This window comes from Notamacropus eugenii, chromosome 5 (genome assembly GCF_028372415.1).
Source record: "Notamacropus eugenii isolate mMacEug1 chromosome 5, mMacEug1.pri_v2, whole genome shotgun sequence".
Classification (NCBI taxonomy): Eukaryota; Metazoa; Chordata; class Mammalia; order Diprotodontia; family Macropodidae; genus Notamacropus; species Notamacropus eugenii.
In genome coordinates this window covers 139,566,750-139,588,224 of record NC_092876.1, presented here as the reverse complement: position 1 = coordinate 139,588,224, position 21,475 = coordinate 139,566,750, and the positions used below count along the sequence as shown (strand labels likewise).

General features: G+C 37.6%; 1 protein-coding gene across 4 annotated transcripts in view; it reads right to left on the bottom strand.

Annotated features, from left to right (window-relative positions):
• Positions 1 to 843: 843 nt before the first annotated feature.
• The window catches only part of USP28 (ubiquitin specific peptidase 28), a 70,356-nt gene continuing 49,724 nt past the window's right edge, over positions 844 to 21,475 (bottom strand). For 2 of the 4 annotated variants that reach the window (XM_072611067.1, XM_072611068.1), the window contains exons 14-26: positions 17,687 to 17,910; positions 15,708 to 15,778; positions 14,119 to 14,347; positions 11,775 to 11,972; positions 10,968 to 11,107; positions 10,586 to 10,771; positions 9,370 to 9,465; positions 8,290 to 8,468; positions 8,095 to 8,173; positions 6,822 to 6,901; positions 6,000 to 6,123; positions 3,175 to 3,370; positions 844 to 2,035 (exon numbers count right to left, since the gene is read on the bottom strand). In XM_072611067.1, the coding sequence (XP_072467168.1) occupies positions 1,860 to 2,035; positions 3,175 to 3,370; positions 6,000 to 6,123; positions 6,822 to 6,901; positions 8,095 to 8,173; positions 8,290 to 8,468; positions 9,370 to 9,465; positions 10,586 to 10,771; positions 10,968 to 11,107; positions 11,775 to 11,972; positions 14,119 to 14,347; positions 15,708 to 15,778; positions 17,687 to 17,910 (1,978 nt within the window). In that variant the 3' untranslated portion in view covers positions 844 to 1,859. The remainder of the gene's footprint in view (positions 2,036 to 3,174; positions 3,371 to 5,999; positions 6,124 to 6,821; positions 6,902 to 8,094; positions 8,174 to 8,289; positions 8,469 to 9,369; positions 9,466 to 10,585; positions 10,772 to 10,967; positions 11,108 to 11,774; positions 11,973 to 14,118; positions 14,348 to 15,707; positions 15,779 to 17,686; positions 17,911 to 21,475) is intronic. The other 2 variants (XM_072611069.1, XM_072611070.1) reach the window with 2 other exon arrangements.

Below are 21,475 nucleotides of genomic sequence, written 5' to 3'. Positions count from 1 at the left end.
AAAAACATTTTTTTGTAATCTAAGACAATTCCAAAAGACTTATGATGGAAACTACTATTCACGTCCAGAGAAAGAACTCTGGTGTCTGAATGCAGATCAAACCATACTATTTTCACTTTTTTATTTTCTTCTTTTTCCCTTCTCCTGTTTTTCCCTTTTGCTCTGAGTCTTCCTTCACAACATCAATAATGGGAAAATATATTTGATTGTACATAGATAATCTGTATCAGATTGCCATCCTAGGAAGGAGGGAGCAGAGGAAAGGAGGGAGAAAAAAGTTTGGAAATCAAAATCTTATAAAAGTGAATATTGAAAACTTTTTTTACATATATTTGGAAAAAAATATAATATAATTTAAGAAAATAAAAAATGAGAAAGGAACAAAGAAATCTATTTTAAAATAATATACTATTGTGGACCGTCATTTAGGAAAAAAACTGTGTGAGACGTGAAGAGGTAGCTGCAATCTTTGAGAGAATCTGAAGATACATTTTGAGAGAAGTGATTTTTGCTTTTATTCTGTGGGGAATTCCTTATTAATTTTAACTTCCATCCTGAAAGAACTCAATCTAATGTGTTGGAGGAGTCAGATGTTAAAGCTGTTGGTGCTAAGCGATGTTGGCTATGACCTCTCTCACTGCCAATACACTGTTGAAATGGTATGTTTTTGTTTGTGTTAAAAGGTTACTTTTAATAAACTATATGACTAGTAAAAAAAACATTTTGGGAGAATAGTGGGTGGGAATCCTCAATAATTTTTAAGAGCGTAAAGGGACTGTAAGACCCAAAAGCTGGAGAACTGCTGAACTCTAGGTTCAAAAAAGCAAAGGAAACATTACACACTAGAAGTAAAACAAATGCTTTTATTGCACATTTATAAAATCTGCATAGTTGTATCAAGTGTTCTTCCCTCCCATCTCTTAGCCATTTATCCTTACAATTTGGTTAAAACACAATACCCAAACAGGGGACTTTTAAAAATGGTCAACTAGGAATTTTTTCTTCCACAATCCCCATGTTTTAGAAAAAAAGATAAAAATGTTCATTTGTGCTTGCATCCACCCTGGACACCTACTATTGATATCAATAAAATATTTCCAGATGCTAGAAAATCTCTAAATGGTAAACTATCATCAAAATATTATCGTGGGTAGTCAAGCTTTAAATGCTGTTCCACATACAGTTGTCAATGCTTTTGTCTCTCAATCAGAGCCAAGTGTGAGGTTTTCTGACTTATTTCAAAAAAAGGGGAAAAAATAAGGAGGCAACTTCCCTTTGTGACTTGCCAGTAATCAGTGACATGCACAGTAGCTCTATGTGCTACCCTACACCTAGAGGCCAATAGCTCTTCAGCAACCCAATCCTGATTTCTGTCAGAATACTGGCATGTGTTTATTTTTCTCTTTTAAGAGATATTTCTATCTATCTATTAAGGATTTTAAAGGTGTCTACTGTGCATATTTGATAAAATAACTGGTAGCTGCTCATCTGAGTTAGGCTCTGAATCACTCTTCTACTCTGCTGTCAAAAATATTTACGCCTGGAGGACATTTAAAAAAGTGGCAAGTGGCTTAGACAAGCCCAAGCATTTTTGTACGTACAAGAGGCACGTGAAGTCCCCTGTAAGAAGCTGTGACCTTAGTAGTGGTTCTTGCCCCTTGTTGTAGAAGAGCTCTTAAAACTGTGTACCTAAAAGTGCAATATTGCTTTTAATCCTCTACACACACAGTACAGTTGGGTTTGCATCCAAATCTCACTTGTCCAACTATTTCCCTCCCTGAGGTGAAAACTGTGACAACACGATTCTGTGCAGCAGCTGGGTGACCAGAGACCATGCTGGGCCATGAGCAGTAAGAGGTTTACTTCACCGCCACAGCTGAAGCCCCCTGGATGGACTCCATGACTGCAGCAAACCTGCTACAGAGGTCGTAGGGAGAGTTGGGACGGATGGTTGGAGGCTCCTTCAAGACTATGATTTCCGCAGAGGGATCTAAAAGCCTGGGAAGAAACTCCCCAAGCCTCAACTGGAGGTTTTCTGTGGAGGAAGAGTTAGTGGTTAAATCAACAGACAAAAAAAAGGAACCATGATGAAGAGTCAACAGACTACTGCAGGGTTGGGAAACCTGTGGCCTCTGGGCCACATGTGGCCTTTTGATTGAGTGTAAGTTTCACAGAACAAATCCTTTTCTTAAGGAGATTTGTTCTGTGAAGTTGCAGGTTTCCCACCCCTGGACTAGTGACTCTACTATGAGATCTCCAAAGGTACTCCTGTGAGTACCTAAAAGCACAAGCATGGAGTCAAAGCTCCAAGTGCTTTGCTTTTTGGAAGGGAACAACTGGCTCTCTGAAATTAATTAACAACTACCATGGGCCAACCTCTGGGTAAAAGTTTGTTTTCCAACCACAAAAGAACCAGAACTCATTGCTTTCCTCTCTTCTACCCCCCAGAAAAACGCTCCTATTTTATAACCAGTCTTAATGACAAAATCCCTCATTCTTCATTTTGCAGGTTAATGGATTTCATATTCCATAGCATGAATATGTCACACAGTACAGACTTCTTTCAAATGATTAAAAAGAGGAACCTAAGTAAAGCTATATCACATATGATTTAAATAAAATCTGAAGGCGTGGGAAAGAAATAGTTTCTAATCATTATAATTCATAAAAAGATACTTCCATATAATTGATGAGGTCAATTCAATGCTTTTTCTATTTACAAAATAGCTTCAAACTTGCTGAGCCTTTCCCCCCATATACCAGTGTTCCCCTAACTCTGCTAAAGATGGCAAGATTTCTGGCCCTCTTCCTAAAACTCCAAGATACAATTGGGGTAAGAGGAGAGTGCCTTTACTAATTTGCTCTTCTTGAACTCATCACAGTAGGAACTGATTTAAGTTGTTAACTTCTGGGTAACGCATCTGGACACAGGCACTTCATCAGTAAACTCAAGGGCCAAGCTCATGTATTATATTTTCGTATCCTTTATAGTTGATCTATGGAACATTTAATCTACAGAGCTGTTAAATTTCTAGGGAGTTCAGGCCCTGGCAGTTAGATGCTTGAAAAGAAACCTGGTGTTCTCTTGCCAAGGGTGAACAAAGGTCATCTCACTGACCTTTGTAAGCCTCAACTGCTTTCAGAAATCAGATGAAGAGCTAAAAAACCACCTACCAGCAATATCCTGCCCCAGGTAAGAGCACCAATGGTTCCTCATGACCTCAATAGCAGCCAAGTCATCCTTTGAGATGTCATTATTTATGATGAGATGAATGCAGGGAATGATCAACTCATTCATTACATTGATGCCTTCAGTCACATTAAGCTCCTCATTAGTTTCAAACAGAGAAGCTGCCATACTATTCAGTTTCTATAGTTAAAAGAGAAGACAGGAAGAAGTTAAATGTTAATGAATTAAAGTCTAAACTGCCTCTTCAAGGCCTCAGATCACAAATGTACCACATATAGAGAAAATGTACCCTCTTAGTCTGGAAGGCTCAGGCAGACAAACATTTACATTCCATGCTTGAGAAAAATTCAGCTCTACCAGTTCAATAAAGACCTATATCTCAACTCCAAAGTGTTCAAATAATAGCTACACTGGATTCCAAAATTCAAGGAAAACCAGTAGACTCAATGAATGGATAGATCTCACCACTTTTAATACACTCTTTTATTTAATTTATTAACAAGGGAGAAGCAGAAGAAAGGCTGAACTTCATGTTAAGGAAAAGTCTGCCAAGGTACTAGAAAATGCAACTAAGCTGAGAACAAGCAATTAGCAATCATTTTTAGATTTCTCTTAATGACAAGCACCTATTGGGGAAAAGAGGAGATGTTTCTTTATAGCCATTGAATTCAAAAGAAGCCTGAACTGGAGATGCATCTTTTATGCCACATGACATAGGTAGAGCAGCAGTACTAATTTAGAGTTTAATGCTTCCTATCAGTCACTACAACTCACTCTAGTGCAATGATTCTCAAGCTTTTGGGTCTCAGGACCCCTTTTACATTTTTTCTTAAGTTTTACTAACATGTTTTGTTTTTTTACATCACCATATACTGCCCCAATCTTTCCCCTTTCCAAGAAGCCATTCCATATAAGAGTACTTTTTAAAGTAAGAAAAAGGAGAAGGAAAGAATTAGTATAACTGCACCATAGATCAGAAAGTCTGAAAGTATTGATGATGTGCTGTAACACTTGCAGGCCTCCTACTTCTGCAAAGGGAACCCCATCACACTCTTAAAAACTACTGAGGACACCTCACATAGCTTTTGTTAAACTGGTTAATATCTATCAATATTTATCATATTAGAAATGAAAGCACCTTAATATTATTATTATAAAAACAGTTTTGATTTTGAAGACTCCTGAAAGGGTCTTGGGAACTGCTAGGGCTCTCGAGATCACACTTGGAGAACTCTTGCTTTAGTCCAATGTCCACTATCTTGACCAGGCTGTTAAGGTAAACATCTTAAAACAGGGAAGTAGTCCAGGAGCAATCCTTTTGGTCATTTCAATAAACTGTCAACATGTCAACAAGCATTTATTAATTATTTATGTGCCAAGCATTGTGCAAAGCATTGGGGATAAAAAGAAAGGCAAAAACCAAACCTTGCTAACAAGGAGCTCACAATCTGATGGGTGAAACAATATGCAGACAACTATGAACACACAAGATACAGAAAGAATAAATTAGAGATCATCTCAGAGGGATGGCACTAAGATTAAGAGGGATGAGGAAAGACTTCTTATACAAAGTGGGATTTCAGTGGAGACTTGAAAGAAGCCAGGAAATTCAGAAGAGAGAGATGAGTTACAGCATGGGGGCAGGAAGTAAAAACTCTCAGTTTTGGGAGTATCTTGTGAGAGGAACAGTAAGGAAGCCAGTGTCATTGGATCACAGAGAATACGGAAGAAAGGAAGGTGTAAGAAGACTGGAAAGATAGGAAGGAGCTAGGTTATGAAGGGCTTTAAAAAACAAAGAATTCCATATTTGATCCTGGAGGTAAAAAGGAATCCCTGGAGTTAGGTGAATATAGAAGGCAACATAGTCGAGTTTAAACTTCAAGAAGATCAATTTAACATCTGGATGGAAGATGGATGAGAGAGGGAAGAGCCTTGAGGCAGGCTGACTCACCAACAGGCCACCAGATATGAGGTGATGAGGGCCTGCACCAAGGTGGTAGTAGTGTAAGAGAAAAAAAGGGAGCCTACTCCAGAGATGTTGTGAAAGTAGAAACTACTGGATTTGAAAATGATATCGGAAGGTAAGAATGAGGAGCTGAGGGATGATACCTAGATTGTGAGCCTGGGTGACTGAGATGGGGGTACCTTTGACAGGAAGAGGGGAGGGTTTTGGAGGGAAAGATAATGAGTTCAGTTTTGGATCTGTTGAATTTAAGATGTCTAAAAGACAACTAATTGGAGATATCCAATAGGGGATTATGAGGAGATTGGGAGAGAAGTTAGGGCTGGACAAGTAGATCTATGAGTCACCTACATAGAGATAATAACTGAAACCATGAAAGCTGATGAGATCAACAAGTGAAATACAATAGAGGGAGAAGAGGGCACAGAACTGTACTCTGCAGGATCATCCATGGCTAAAATATACAGCTAAGAAGATTAAAAAAGGAGCAGTGGGACAGGTAGGAAAACCAAGAGAAAAGCACTGTCATGAAACCAAAGAGAGAATCAAGGCAAAGAGTGTCAAAGGCTGCAGAGAGGTTAAGAAAAGTGGGGATTGAGAAAAGACCAATAAATTAATAGGTATGAATGTGCTCTTATCTTGTTGCAGGTAAAAAGGGGTGATAAAAAAATAAGTATAAACACAAAATAAATTGCTTCTTCAGTAGAGAATCTCTTGAGAAAGTCTAAAATCTATTTGGAAGATAGTTGTTATTTTTTTTTTTTTTTGCTGCAGGAAACAGAAATGTGAAAAGTTAAAAAAATAATTTAGCAATCTCAAAGCCTCACAATCAAAAATAATACAAACCAGAAGGCATTTTCTTCGATACAAAGCGATCACTGATTCCTCCACTCCTCTGCTAGGCCCTTTCATTAGCAGGGCTGCGTTACTCTGGTATGCATACACCAAGTAGGAAAGAGCTTCATGACACCTAGAAGATGATGGAGAACTAATGACTGAAATGCTCAATGTCCCCTTATCTAAAACTTAAACTTTACAAAAGCTCAGATAAATAACTAGTTTGGGGTTTGTCTCTATTTTCGGAGGAGGGAGGGGAAGAAAAGGAGTGTAGTAGGAAGGGAAGCAACATGGAGTAAAAGGAAATAATATTGGACTAGGAGTCAAGATACTTGGTTCTGGCTCTTCCATAAAGTAGCTACAGCCTTAAGAAAATTACAACACTTTAATTTCTTCTTCTGTAAAATGAAGGACTTTGACTCAGTAATCTCTAAGGTCTTATCCAGATATAGAATTTTATGATTTGCTTTCTAAGTTTACTCTCAGTTATTATAAAGAAAGCCTGGGATGTATCACAGCCAATTTGATAATTAGTGAAGGCAAAGTATGCCCAGTCTTATCTACTAATAGTTAAAGAGTGAAAAAAGAGAGCATTTGTGACATGTTGAGTTGTTCCTGAAGTCCAGAATAAAGAGACCAAAGGTGCCACTGTCACCTAGAATGAGGGAGAGATGCAGTGCTGCTATGTATGACATTCATGGGTGAGGATTCAAAGTATCACTATCATCAATCAACCAGCAAGTATTTATTAACTGCCTACTTCATGCCAGACAATGTGCTTGGTATTAGGGGTTACAAGTACAAATAATGGCAAACAAAAAGCAAACATACTTTCCATTCTGATAGAGTTCCAGGCCCGTCAAAAGATACACAGATACTTTTCGAAATAAACTGTAATCTTCATGCCATTTCTGTAAAGGAAATAAATATCAGTAACATTTTAAATCACCAGGAAAGCATATAATTTCCAGCATGGTAACAGCAAAAAAAAAAAAAAAAACAAACCCAAAAAACTCTTCAGGCAAAAATCATCAAATTCAGAAGAAAGTTTAATCTTAGCAATTTTATTTCCTGTTCTTTCCACTGATGACCACTGAACAGCCCACAAAGAACACCAGGAAGTACAAAGCCTCTCGACACGTTGAGAGGTGGTTGTTAATTTTAGCAATGAAAATGGCCCTAGAGATCATCTAATCTAGCTCTTATAGTCCACAATTTGATAAATGAATAAAATGATGCCTAGTAAGATTAAATGACTTGTCTAATGTTTTACAGTTAGTTTGCAGTGGGGCTTCAGATTTTATTTCCTTAACTTCCAACAACAGACAAGCACATCCAGCCTTGGATTCAGGAGCAGACTTTTAAATGTTGGCATAGACCATTCAGCTGTAGGAAGATGTCAGAATGTGAGAACTCCCAGTCATTCATAAAATACTCATTCAGCTTTAGCTAATCAAAGGAAGAGATTAATATGTGACTGAATGGTTCAATGCAGTGGTCAAATCAAGTAAGTCTCAGGTGAAGTTTATTCTTTAGTTGGATGGAATTGCCTCCAGAGTACAGAATTGAGAGCTATAACAAAAAAGATTTCTCTGTGGGTCATCATCTAAAAAATAAATGGACTAACCTTATTACCAAAAAAATCACTTTAAATCACAGTATGTTTTATTTATTAGAGCTTAACATTTTACAGCTCATTAGAAGGCCTTTCCCAGAAATCTAGACCATAAAATTGAATTCAAGTTCACAGAAGGTGTAGATTAACATCAGGGCTGCTCTGTTAGAAAAAAATCATCGAACACTATAAAACCTTAGAAATCCAGTCTAATGAACTAACTTTATGAATGAGGGAATGAAGACTCAAAGAAATAAAATGACCTTGTCCAAGGGCACACAACAGTAAGTGGAAGAGAGAGGAACAGAGCTGCTATTTCCTATCCTTCAGTGAAAATTTAAATTACTATCTGGGAAAACCACATGAAGAAAAAAAAGATCAGTTAGAGGGAACATGGAACCCTTTCCAAGTTCAAATCAGATCTGCATCAGTTACCACTAAGAGTGTTTAATGTTCTGATTTACAAATACTCTGAGAAGAAGATTTTACCTTGTATTCTTCCATATTCATGTCATCTGGACCAATCTCCTTTAGTTTAGCTTGAGCCACCTTCATGATACTAATTGATCTGTTTTGACAGAGAATACAGAGAAATGAGAAAGCAAAGTGCAAACTAATCAGTCACCCCAATATGCTACAAGTCACTCAAGGAATAGGTGGTGTTTCTCCTATGTACCCTCTAACCTTTCATCATAGCTGAGGTTTTTATCTGCAAACTGCTCCAGAAGAGTCCGCTCCACCACTCGTTTGGGGGCCTCATTTTGGAAAAAATACACAAGGACATGTTGAAGTCGAGGGTCACTGTGAGGTGTAGGAGTCTCTTTGGCCAGCTGATATAGCCTGGAATATTCTTCATGGAATGCCTGCCAAAACAGGGACAGGCTTTTTAGTGGAAAGTCCAACACAGATCTGAGCACAGAAATATGAATCCAATAGGCCAGCATTTCTTATGAGTAAAGAACAAATTAACCATGAATGATCATAAATGTGACAATGTTCAGTATGACATATGTAAGCTATTTAGTTTTGGCAGGTTATTATAAAGAAAAGTAAGTGCAATTCTCAAGTAGTATCAAAAAGTATTCTAGGAAACTCATCTTTTTCACAAAGTCCTCTGAACTGCAAATGTTTGGTTTAAAATGCTTTGGGGCAAGCACCAAGCTTCCTCAGATTTTAGAAAAATGTAATTGTTTATGCTTCAATTTTACCCATATCCTTTAAGAAATTGTGACCATTACCCATCTAAGAATCAATACACCAAAAACTTACAATGTGGGAGGTCTTTTGAGTTCATATATGTTGGAATGCACCATCACTCAAATATAACTTGTCTTAGAGGGTTGCCTGAGGCACAAAGAGGTTGAGTTACTTGTGATTTTCCCAGAGTTACATACGTATCAGAGTCACATTACCGAGATCCTCTTGACTCCAAGTCCAAAAATTCTATCCACTGTGCCAACTCACTCTCTCATCTATTCAACATCCCTCAAATTACTTAGAAATGTTAAGATGTGGAAAAAAAATCTATTTCATAGATCAAACAAATGGATTTCCCTTAGTTTTAGCATAGTGTAGCACTGTTCAATCAGTAGCTTTAATGAATCTACATTAATGCAAATAAAAGAAAGATCATTATCATGTCAGCCTGATGGACAGGTAGAAAGGTAGAAAGACATTTGTAATTACAACTTCTCTTGCTCTCTACTGCTGCATAAACACCACACCAGTTGAATGTTAAAGGTTAGAATTAAAAAGCAGAGATACCTTTATAAGCCCTGCTTCAGACCCATCTCGATCAAAGGCCTGACGGGCTTTAGCTATGGCCAGGATGACCCCCTGCATGGCGGGGCTCAGCATCACCTGGCACAAGAAGGTACAAAACAAAGAAAGAAAGAGGGCAGAAGAAAAGTTCAAAAGAATATTTGTAAAAGAAAGCTGAACAGAGACCTGAATCGAAGTAGAGCAATTTAACTGAAATCTGCTACAAGTTTCACACACATTTGCCATACGCATACACGTCCCTGTCATGCACTGCCCCCATCCCTTTACACAATGTCAAGCCTTTGCCAAAGTCACACTAGCTACTCCTATGTACTCCCTCTAATTTAGAAAGCCAAGTGACGATGTACAATACTAAAAATACCCCCATTATAGCACTGTTAGAAATCCAGACAAAATTATAGCTTCACACAGGGGAAGTATCTGAGGCAACCATTCCAGTTTGGAACTCTAAGTCTGTGTATTGTGAATACTCCAAGATTACAAAGTCCAATAAGATAAACAAATCATTTACAACAACCTGGAGACTAATGAGAGGCTGCACAAAAGATGTCCTTGTAAAATAAAACCAAAGCCTTGAGAAGATTAGGAATCAAAAACTCCATTCACAAGATAATGGAAATCTGAGGGCTGGAATTGTGTATCTGAGTGCAGTTTTGATTGAAAAGGAGATCAAAGATGAATATTATGGGATTCTTTGTGCTTCCCTTGACTTTAGAAAGCATCTACAGTTTACACGTGCTCTCCCTTTTATTTTGGATACTGGGCATGTGAGGGGAAAGTCAAGCTTTGACTAAGGAGGAATCATAGTAGAACCAAGAACAAAGATCCTTCACTTGAGAGGATTTTTTGTCCATTCTGTCCAAGATAATGTGATCAAATGCCCTCTATAACCTATTGAGATTATGCAGGGGATTTGAATGCAGCCATACATGGTCTGATGTGCATTAAGAAGACATGTAAGTAAAGAAGGAAGTTGGTCATCAGCTATTTTAGTTATAACTACATGTTATAATGTGTGATTATTATTATTATAAGGGCAAAATAGGGCCTTCCTACCCTATCTGCACTTGCTACCCTAAGGAAAGGTAAATTACGTTCTTTCTAAAATCCTTAAAAAAACACACTCAGCCACACAAAAACAGAAATGTAGTGAGACTAAGGAGAGACAACAGCTAAGTCCTGCACTCATCTCGTGTACCTCCTCATCATATCCATCTGCATCAGATCTAACCAGAATCTTTCCCACACTGGGAATCTCGACTTCAGAGACCTGAGAATTAGGCTGGCCAGCAGACTCAGTCGCATTAGCCTCTTGGAGCTGCTCTGACTGATCTGCAGAGTTTGTTTCCTGGGGGTTGGACTTCTTTGGCTCAGCTTCCTTAAGCTGCAGCAGCAGAAAAGGGAGAAAAAGAATGAGAAAAAACAGGAAGGCAGATGGGGGAGGGAGGGAGTGGTTAAAGATGGCAAAGAGATAGATTTACAGATGTATAAGAAAATGAAGGTCTTAACTTATAAAAAGCAGGAATGTGTTGGACAACACTAAGTAGTGCATCAGGGATGTATTTCGAATACACATTTACCTCTGACAGAGCCGCTTCCACGCCACTTTTCTCATAGGCATAAGCTGTGTTGGCAATAGCCTGGGCTGTCTGGTCCTTTGCAATCACAGCATGCTCAGATGACAAACACCGAACACCATGGGAAGGGGTCAGGGATGGCTCTGATGAGAAATTTGTAAAAAGGTATAAGCACTAAACAACAAAGGAAATCAAGAAGCCTTCTGATAAAACCAAGTAGGACCAGAACCTAGTTTAACAATCCACTTCCCTAACCATCCTGCATCTGAAGAGATGTCCCCCTGGGAACTAGTAATGAGGAAATTATTCATTTCAGAGTCCCCATGGGTAGATTTTTTTTAAAGGTACTTAACAATGCAGAGTCATACTTCTCAAGACATCACAAGTTCCTGGTCTTCCTACAGGCATCACCAGGCACAAATCACCTTTTGAAAATAATATTCTTAATCCACAGCTATTAAACCTAATTAGTTTTTAATATAGTTTGAGTTAACAGAGAAGTATAACCACAGAAGACCTGGGCAGTTAGTCTTTTGCTACCATTTCTCTTTCAGAGACTATACTCTGGTACTGCGAATTTATATTTAATGAAGCTAATGTTCAAGTAGGAAAAGTAATCTCTCTATAGCATTTAAGCCATATGAGTTTCATCATCTCTGAACTATCATATTGTGAAATAAGCAACAAAATGCAAAATGGCATCAAAATGCCTGTGGTCTCACTTAGCTTACTGAGAGTCAGAGGTCCAGCTTACTTCATTAGAATATCAGGTGTTAAAATATGACTGGTATGAACAATTTTCTTAGGCACCTTGTGAAGTATCTGAGAAATCCTGTGACTCAGAGGTGGTAGCGGATTCGATCTGAGGGATCTTACAGGACTGTTGCTCCTCCCATTCCTCAACTTCCTGTTCAAATCTCCAGTTATCTTCTTGGATATAATGCTTAAGTTCTACAGACAAAGCTTCCACCTCTTTCAGCATCTGATCTGGCTCAGTCGCTGCTGCTTCTGAGGTAGACCAAAATGAAATCAGTGCAAGTCAGCTTTACTGACAAGAGAAGATCATCAGGGAAACAAGAAGTCTTAATTGCAGGATACAGCAAATTGTTAAGAGAATGATAAAAAAAAAGAAACTATTTTTCCTTTAGGTACAAAAAGAAACTGCATCAATCACATGGTGTCAGTTTTCACAATTTACTACATTTGCCACTAATACCACCAAGCAAAAGTGATGGGAGAGAAAGGGCTTGAAATAGCCAGGGCTAGCAAGTTAGTGAGAACATTACAAACACCAGGAATCAAGAAACTACTAAGTTATCCTATAATATCTGACCAGAGCTTCCATACTGAAAAGTAATCTTTCAAAATATTTATATTTTTAATTATCAAAAATTATATGATGACATACTTAAATTAAAACCCAATAAATCATTTGCATTGCTTTCAGTCTGAGACAAGCACTACCAGAAATACAATTGCTAGAGAGTAAACAATTACAAACTCACCAAAACCCAAACATGATAAATTATGACACCAAGGACCCATAGGATCACATGTCTAAAGTTGGAAGGAACTTCAGAAGGCATCTAGTCCAAGCCCTTTAGTTCTGAGATGGAAGAAATTGAAGTCCAAAGAAATTAAGTAACTTGCCCAAGGCCACTCAAGGAGCAAACATCAGAAATATGATTCCAACTAAGATCCTGACTCCAGACTTGCTCTTTTCATACCACGCTGTATGTAATGTGAAAAAAAGCCTACATGGAAACAACTCTCTCTAGCTGCTATTGACTAATCTTGGCAACAAGCAAAGTTTTTATTCTGTTTGCTTCCATAATATCAAAATAAATCAAGCATGTAATTATAAATCTGAGTCTCCTTTGCTGGATCTTCATGCAGGTCACATTTGTCAACCATGGGTGATACCCAAGGCTATGTGCTAAGACATCTTCTCTTCCCCATTATTTCACTTGGTGATCTTATCAGCTCCCATGGTTTCAACTATAATGTCTATTAATTTGATTCTGAGATCTATTTTTCTCTCCTGATTGCCAGCCTTGTATCTGCACCTGCCTATATCTTACACTCAACATGTCCAAAATTTAACTCAGTATTTTTCATCCCCAAATCCTCCCTTCTTCCTTACTTTCCTATTATTGCTGAAGGTACCACAATTCTCCTTGTCATCAAGGTCTATAACCTAGGAGTCATCCTTTATTTTCACTCTCTTTCAAACTCCCCCATTCTCCACTCTAAGTGATCTTCCTAAAGTGAAAGTGATCATGTTACAAACCTCTCTTAACTCCAGGATCAAATATAAAATTCCCTATTTGGCTTTTGAAGACCTTCAAAATCTGCCTTTCCTACCTTTCCAGTCTTTTCACTCTTTATACCCCTCAATCCAGTGACACTGGCTTCCTTGCTGTTCCTCTCACAACACACCCCATCTCCCACTCTGAGAGACTGTCCTCTATGCCTAGAATTCTCTTCCCTCCACATGGCTTTCCTGGCTTCCTTCAAGGCTCAGCAAAATTCCCATTTTCTACAAGAAGTCTTGCCCAGTCATCCTTTATATTAGTGCCTTTCCTCTGTTAATGATCTCCAATTTCTTTTGTATAGAACTTGTTTGTACATGGCTGTTTGCATGCTGTCACTCCCATTAGATTGAGCTCTTTGACAGCAGCAATTCTTTTTCACTTCTGAAGTGTTTAGCACAGTGTCTGGCACACAGGAGGCACTTAATAAACGCCTATGACTTCATTTAATATACTAACAGCAATGAGGAGTCATTTAATCCAATAATTCTTACCAGTAGCTATTTATGCCTTCATAATGCAATTGTGATCATCAAAGATCTGTTGATTTCTGTCAGTATCCATTCTCCCTACCCTTCATAACCTTTTTACATAGGTAACTCAAAGAGACTAATATGATACATAAGCAAAATGCTCCCCACATATGTACAGTATATGATAGGTTTATATGATGCAGGAAAAAAACCCTCAAATATGTTATGGAAATGTCTCTTGTGAAATCAAAAGTGAAATGTTCACCACAATAAGACTCTGTCATATAAAAAGGTAAAGAAGGCCACAGACCAAACCTGTTCCCCTCCCCTAGGCAGCACAACATACTGCACTTTGCTGACTGGTGTTACCTGCAGTGAAGTGGGGCAGCTTGTCATTAATGTACATCAGGCAGTAAGCACTAACATTTCTCAGGCCTCCATAGGAGTCCCTCTCAAGTTCTTCCCAGGAAGATTCAGTCACAGAGATGTCATTGTACTTGAGCCAAATATTTCGGGGTCGATTATAAATGTAGGCCCAGTAATGTCCAGCATTTGCCTGTCCTTCATGAACCAGAACTGCATGCAAACGGTAAGGCACCTGAAAAGCAAAAGCCAGACTCTTGCATAATTTTAAGCAGAGATTTTCCAATGTTTCAATAGTTATTAAAATCCAAAGGGACATTCCTAGTTGCTAGACACATTCCTTAATGTTTCAATATTTACGTATCTTCTTGGCTAAACACAAACAAACAAACAGACAAAAAAAGTCTACATCTTATGGAATACCCAAAATCGAAGATCTAACCTAGATCTGTCTACTGCTGTCAATTACTGCGAGCTTTGGCCTTCATCCTCAGAACACAGAATGACACCTATCTGCTCACTCTGGAAAAACTCTCAGGAGAGAAGAGACATGCAGCAAATTCTGCTGTTCTTTTGATTCTGTCCCTATTTTTTCAGGTTACTAGATTTCATTCTGAGCCAGCTATTTAAGTTCTGAATTTCTTCTGTAAGTAGAGGGGAAAACCCTCCCATTTGAAAAATACAGAATCCTCACAATTTGTGGAACTACAATAATGCTCTGTCACTGAAGTCCTCCACTAATCCTGCTATGGGACTGACCTGGAATTGTTGGAAGATTATGTCAGGGTAATGTGAGCTCTCAAGTTCCCACCAAGAGTTTAAATGTAGACCCAGGAGATCTATTGTTTGAAGATCAGCATAATTAGGTTTAAAAAGGCACAAAGGGCTGGCTATAAAGAAATTAATATTTTTGGCCATACCAATTCATTAAATTATTCATTAATATCAAGTCAGTGGAATAAGTATATACACAATGGTAAAATTATTCATCTTTTCATGTATTTAGGTAAGTACAATCATGCTAAGGTCAAGTATTTTAAAGAGAACAGAAAACCAAATTAAGTTTCATTCTAATGGTTCAAAGAATTGCCAAATATTTATGGAGTCATCAAGACAGTGTGAAGAACTATCAATGGGAACAGTGAAAATGAATTTCCCTGAACACATGGTATTTATGTCTAAAGTCACACAAGTTCTGCAAAGTTCCCTGGTTGAAGAATTATTCGTCTGACAGGGGAAAATGTAGGAGTGGAAAAAAGTGAGGTTTTTTTCCTTTCATGTCCAGAGAGTAAACTGATACCTTAATGGTAGTGAATAAGGAGGTGACAACAAAATGTAGTTATGACAGTCTCTGTCTCTGAGTCTTTTAAAATTAATTTTACTTGAGGTATCATTTCCTGAAAGAAGTCAAAGTATATAATACTTGCCAGCAATCCTTTATGTGTTTTAAGATAACACCATATGACTGAACTGAGGTATTGGTTTTGAAACATGCAATTTCAAATTAAAAAACACGTTAACAAATCTTGTTTTTGTAGCAGCCAAAAGCACCAAACTTTCACAAAGTTGTATTTTTCTATTTCGCCTTACCCTACCTGGTGAAGAAGGGGATCAGAGTACATCTGCTCAATAGTTTGGGTAGCGTTTGCAATGCAGTTCTTTAGGTCTGTTGGAAAAAAGACATTTCAATGCTCAGAGTTATCATAGTTCATTCCATCTCCTATCAACTGCATCACTTTTCTTCTATGAAGACAGTGGTTAGTTATCCATAGTCTGGGTTCTTTCAACCCAAATGGCTCTCTCCAAAGTTACCAATGATCTCTTAATCGACAAATCCAATGGCCTTTTCTCAATCCTCATCTTTCCTGACTTCTCTACAGCCTTTAACACTGTTGATCATCCTCTTTTCCTTCATACTCTTCTCTTTAAGACTTTTGAACGCTACTATCTACCAGTTCTCTTCCACCTATATGACCTTCTCAGTCTCCTTTGTTGGATCTTCACCCAGGTCACCTTTACTGAGGCTTTGTATTGAACTATCTTCTCTTCCCCCTGCATACTACTGCACTTGGTGAGCTCATCAGTTCCCATGCTTTCAACTATCATATCCATTCAGTTGATTCTGACATCTATTTCTCCAGCCCTAAACTCTCTTCTGATTGCCAGTCTTAGATCTTTAAATGACTATTGGATATTTGAACTAAATGTCTTGTAGACATCTACAACTCAACATGTTGAAAAACTAAAATTATCTTTTCCGCCCCCACCCCCCAAACCTTCCCTATCACTAACAGAGGTGCCACCATCCTTCCAAGATTCATAACCTAGGGGTCATCCTTTACTACTTGCTCTATCTCAATTCTCTTAATCCCATCCAATCAGTTGTTAAGTCCTGTAGTTTCTACTTTCCTATCATTTCTCCTATAGGCCCCATTCCCTCCTTTGACACCACCATCACTATAGTACAGGCCCTCTTCACCTCACTCCTGAACTACTTCAAGAGCCTGCTGCCTAATCTCCCTGAATCAATTCTCTTCCCATTCCAGTCTATCCTCCACTCTGTTGTCATATTGATCTTACTAAAGCAAAAGTTATCCTCCCTATTCAATAAACTCGAATGATTCCCTGTAATCTCCAGGATCAAAAATAAAAATTCTCCACTTGGCTTTTAAAGCCCTTTAAAATCCAACCCCTTCCTCCCTTTCCAGTCTTCTTATTCCTTACTCCCCTTTACATTCTCTTGAGATCCAGTGACATGGCCTTCTAGCTGATACTCACACTAGACACTCCATCTCGAGATTCTGAGGGTTTTCACTGCTTGTTTTGCATACCTGGAATTTTCTCATTTTGACCTTCTGATTTCCTGGCTTCCTTCAAGTCTTAGCTAAACTCTCACCTTCTATAAGAAACCTTTCCATATCCCCTTTATGTTAGTGCCTTCCTTCTGCTGATTATCTCCAATTTATCCTGTACATCTTGCTTGTCCATAGTTGTTTGCAAGTTGCCTCCCACATTAGATTGTAAGCTCCTTGAGATCAGGAACTGTCTTTTACTCTTTTTTGTATTCCCATTGCTCAGCACAGGGCCTAGCGCATTGTAGGAACTTAGTAAATTCTTGTTGTCTGACTAGGTTCTGCCCATATGAGTTCAATTGACTGGTAATCTCCATGAAACTTGAGGTGACTGAGTATCATTACAAATCTGGGAGCCATCTGAGTCAGAGACTTTTTTTTTTCACAATTTGATAAATTTCACAAGGCAAGGACAAAATAAAAACCAGCCCAACTTAAACTGCAGAGAGAATTTCAAATGCAAAAGTATTACAGAAAACATCTTTGACTAATATAAGTTGATTAAATTTAAAAACTCTTACTTAAAGTATACTACATTCAGAAAGAAACCAAAGAACAAGACAGGTTAGATAGTGAGGACAACAAAAATTATGCAGGAAAGACATTGGCACAGACAGGAAGTATATCTTAAATGCATGACCCAAATTATCTTCTTCCTTCTAACTTAAACAAAATTTAAACCAATAAAAAGTAACTGCTTAACAAGTTGCAAAACAGTCAACCTTGTATATCTTGTTCAATCTCACTCCTCCATCTCTGGAGACAGGTCTTAACAAAGTTCATTTCCTCCTCAGTGATTGTTCGTGGAGCTGGGTGCTCAGGCATTTTCACTGAAGGTCGGGAAGATGTAAATGGCTTATTTATCAGATCAGTTTGCAGTAAATTATCTTTTTCCAAAGACAGCACAGGAGCTTCAACTTTGCCAGAATATTCTTCTGCTCTAATACTAAAGGGGAAAAAAAAGATCAGACTCCTTTTCAAGAAGTAGTTTTGAACTAAAATAACTTATTCAGGAAGTAACAGTGTAGCTTTCTTTTTCTATTAAGACTACTTCATGGAATATTCAGAGAACCAACTGGAAAGCTTCTAAGATTCAACTTTCTAAAGTAGACTCTTCCTTCAAACCAAATTAGATATAGGCTTGAAAACTGAAGTATTTGTACAATACGGGATCAGAAGCTGAAATGAAATTTCCCTTATTTGTTTAGTGGTTATTCACTGCTGTCCAAAACCAATACAAATTTATAGATACTAAAAAAAAATGTAGCTTCTCATTAGTGCTTGGGATAGCTATCAAAATTTAGCTTTAGCTAGCTTCAGTATTAAGAAATACTACCCAAGGATAAGAACTGGAAATGGAGGGGATGGCTATCAGATGGAAATGGCTGAACAAGTTGTGATATATGACTGTATAGTGGAACACTATTGTGCTATAAGAAATGATGAGCAGGATGCTTTCAGAAAAACCTGGAAAGACTTACAGAAACTGATGCAGAGTGAAGTGAGCAGAACCAGGAAAATATTGTACAAAGTAACAATAATACTGTATGATGATCACCTGTGAATGACTCAGCAATACAATGATCCAAGACAATTCCAAAGGACTCATAATGAAACATTCTATCCACCTGATAGGAAGAACTAATGGCATCTGAATATAGACCAAAGTATACTATTTTTCACTTTCTTTTTTTAATTTTCTTCCATAGGATGACTAATATGGAAATATTTTACATGACCGCACATGTATAACCTATTATGAGATTGTTTTATCAATAAGAGGTGAGAGAAGCAAAAGAGGGATAGAATTTGGAACTCAAAAACAGCGAACATTAAAAATTGTTTTTACAAGTAATTGGGGAAAAAGTAAAATATTATTAACAAAAATGAATTAAAAAAATACCATAAAAAATGAGGGAAAAAACCTTTCAGTCTTCTTTCCCCAGGAGAATATACTAAAGACATTAAAAAATTTACTAAATCAGGCATCAGTGAACTCCAGCCTGCTTTTGTACAGCCCACAAACTTAGAATAGTCTTTATATTTCTGATTGGTTGAAAAAAAATCAAAAAAATAATATCACATAACATGTGAAAACTATATTACATTCAAATTTCAGGGTCCATAAATAAAGTTTTATTGAAACATAGTCATGCTCATTTGTCTACGTATTGTCTATAGTAGAGTCGAATAGTTATAACATAAACTGCATGGGAAGCTCTAATTTCTTCACACTGCTGCTGGGCACACTACAAATAGCAATGACAGTTTTAACTCCACAGTTTGTGTGTATGTGTGTGTGTGTGTGTGTGTGCGCACATTATTATCAGTGTGTACCATTAATTCAAAACAAGAAGAAAAAATGGTGTATTATAATTGTTTGAACTTAGGGCTGAGACTGAAATTTTTCTGAGTGAGAAACACTGCCTTAAACACTATTATTAGAACACTGAATAGCTTTGGAAATTAGCTTCTGCTGCAGATCCTAATAATGTTTCTTAAGGCAAAACAGTGCTTACATATGAAATTTGTATCAAACTGAGGTTAATTTGTTTGAAAGCAACAACTAATATTGTCTGAATCACAACAAGTAATATCAAGCTACTTGACCCTTCCCATTCAGACAAAAGTAAAATAAGAAGCAAGACCTCCATTCTCACACAAATTTGCAGCAGATATATTTTCCAAACTTAATCTATAGTTCCAGCAATGTTTTTCAGACCCTGATGTAAGTGCAAAAGAAATTTCTACATTTGGGCATTCACTGAACTGTGCAATTAAGGAATTACCACCTAACCTTCAATTGGAATTAATCTGCAATGTAATTACACATTAAAAGGCAAGCACCAAGAGAAGAATCTAATAGAATTCTAAAAATGCCTTCTAAGAGATGAAGAGACTCAATTAAAATTATATACACATGGACTGATATCAGTATATGGCAGTACCTATTTGTGTGAAAAGACATTTTTAAAGACGAAATAAGTTAGTATTTCATTACAGATCAGCATTAACAGATGAACATTTGCAACTGATTTTGATGGTCAGGAATACTAACACTGAATTCCACTCGAAATGCTATTGCATCCCCCCACTAAATCCCATTCTTCTCATCAGTAGATCTGGTTTTTTTTTTTAAATCATACTCAACAGGGGAAGGGGATATGAGAGGGAAGATAATAGAAGGGACAGCAAATTAGAGAAAGGGATAATCAGAAGCAAACACTATTGTGGGAGGACAGGTCAAAGGAGAGAATGGAATAAATGAAGGGCAGGATAGGACAGAGGAAAATGTGATTAGTCTTTTACAACATAACTATTATGGAAGTGCTCTGCACTGTTACAAATGTATGACCTATACTAAATTGCTTGTTTTCTCAATAAGGGCGAGTGAGAAGGGAGGGAGAGATACGGAACTCAAAGCTTTAAGAATGAATGTTAAAAATTGTTTTAGTATGCAACTGGAAATTAAGCTACATAAGCAATGGAGTATAGAAATCTATTTTGCCCTACAGGAAAACAGAGGGGAAGGGGGTGGAAGAAGGGTGGGTAATAGAAGGGAGGACAGACTGGAGGGAGGGGTGAATGGGGTACATGCTGTCCTGGGGTGCAGGGTGGTGAAAGATGAGGAGAAAATTCTGAATTCAAATTTTTGTGGAAGTGAATGTTAAGAACTGAAAAATAAATTATACATTAAAAATATAAAATCATACTTAACTATTATTATATTTTGAATTTCATCAATAAAAAATTTGTGGAAATTAGTTTTCTGTCTTGTACCTACATAAGTACCTACACAATAATCTTCATTTTGCCTCTTGCCTTGCAAAGCCTAAAATATTTACTATCTGGTCCTTTCAGAAAAAGTCTGCCAACCCCCATATTATACACACTAAAGAGGCAGCTAGGTAGCAGAGTGGGTATGGAGTCAGGAAGTACTAAGTTAAGATCTAGCCTCCAACATTTACTAGTTGTGTGACCCAGGATCAGTCACTCAATCTTTGCCTGCCTCAGTTTCCTCAACTGTAAAATGGAAATAATAACAGCACCTACTTCCTGGAGTTATTGTGAGGACCAAATGAGATAATATTTGTAAATTGCTTGGCACATAGTAAATGCTAGGTAAATGCTTATTCTCTGTATCCTACACTCCCATAAAGTACATTATAAGTTTTCAAAGCCATAACCTCAATTATTTTTTTGGGTCCTCACAACACTCCTTTTCAGACAGGCCAAGTCAATCACTTTCCCCATATTTCACAGACAGAGAAATAGACTCATGTGATACAAGTGGCACAAGGTCAGCCAGTAACTCCATGCGAGCAGCTGCTTCCCTCCATCTTATCCAGACACTCGTATGGCACTCTTGGGCATCATCTCATTTAACCCTCAACCCACATGGGTGGATGCCAGGAGGTGGCATATAGCTCAGGGTCATGGCCATATGACTAATCTGTGGAAGGACTGGAACTGAGAACATATAGCAGCTTTGGAACCCCAAGTCTAGAATT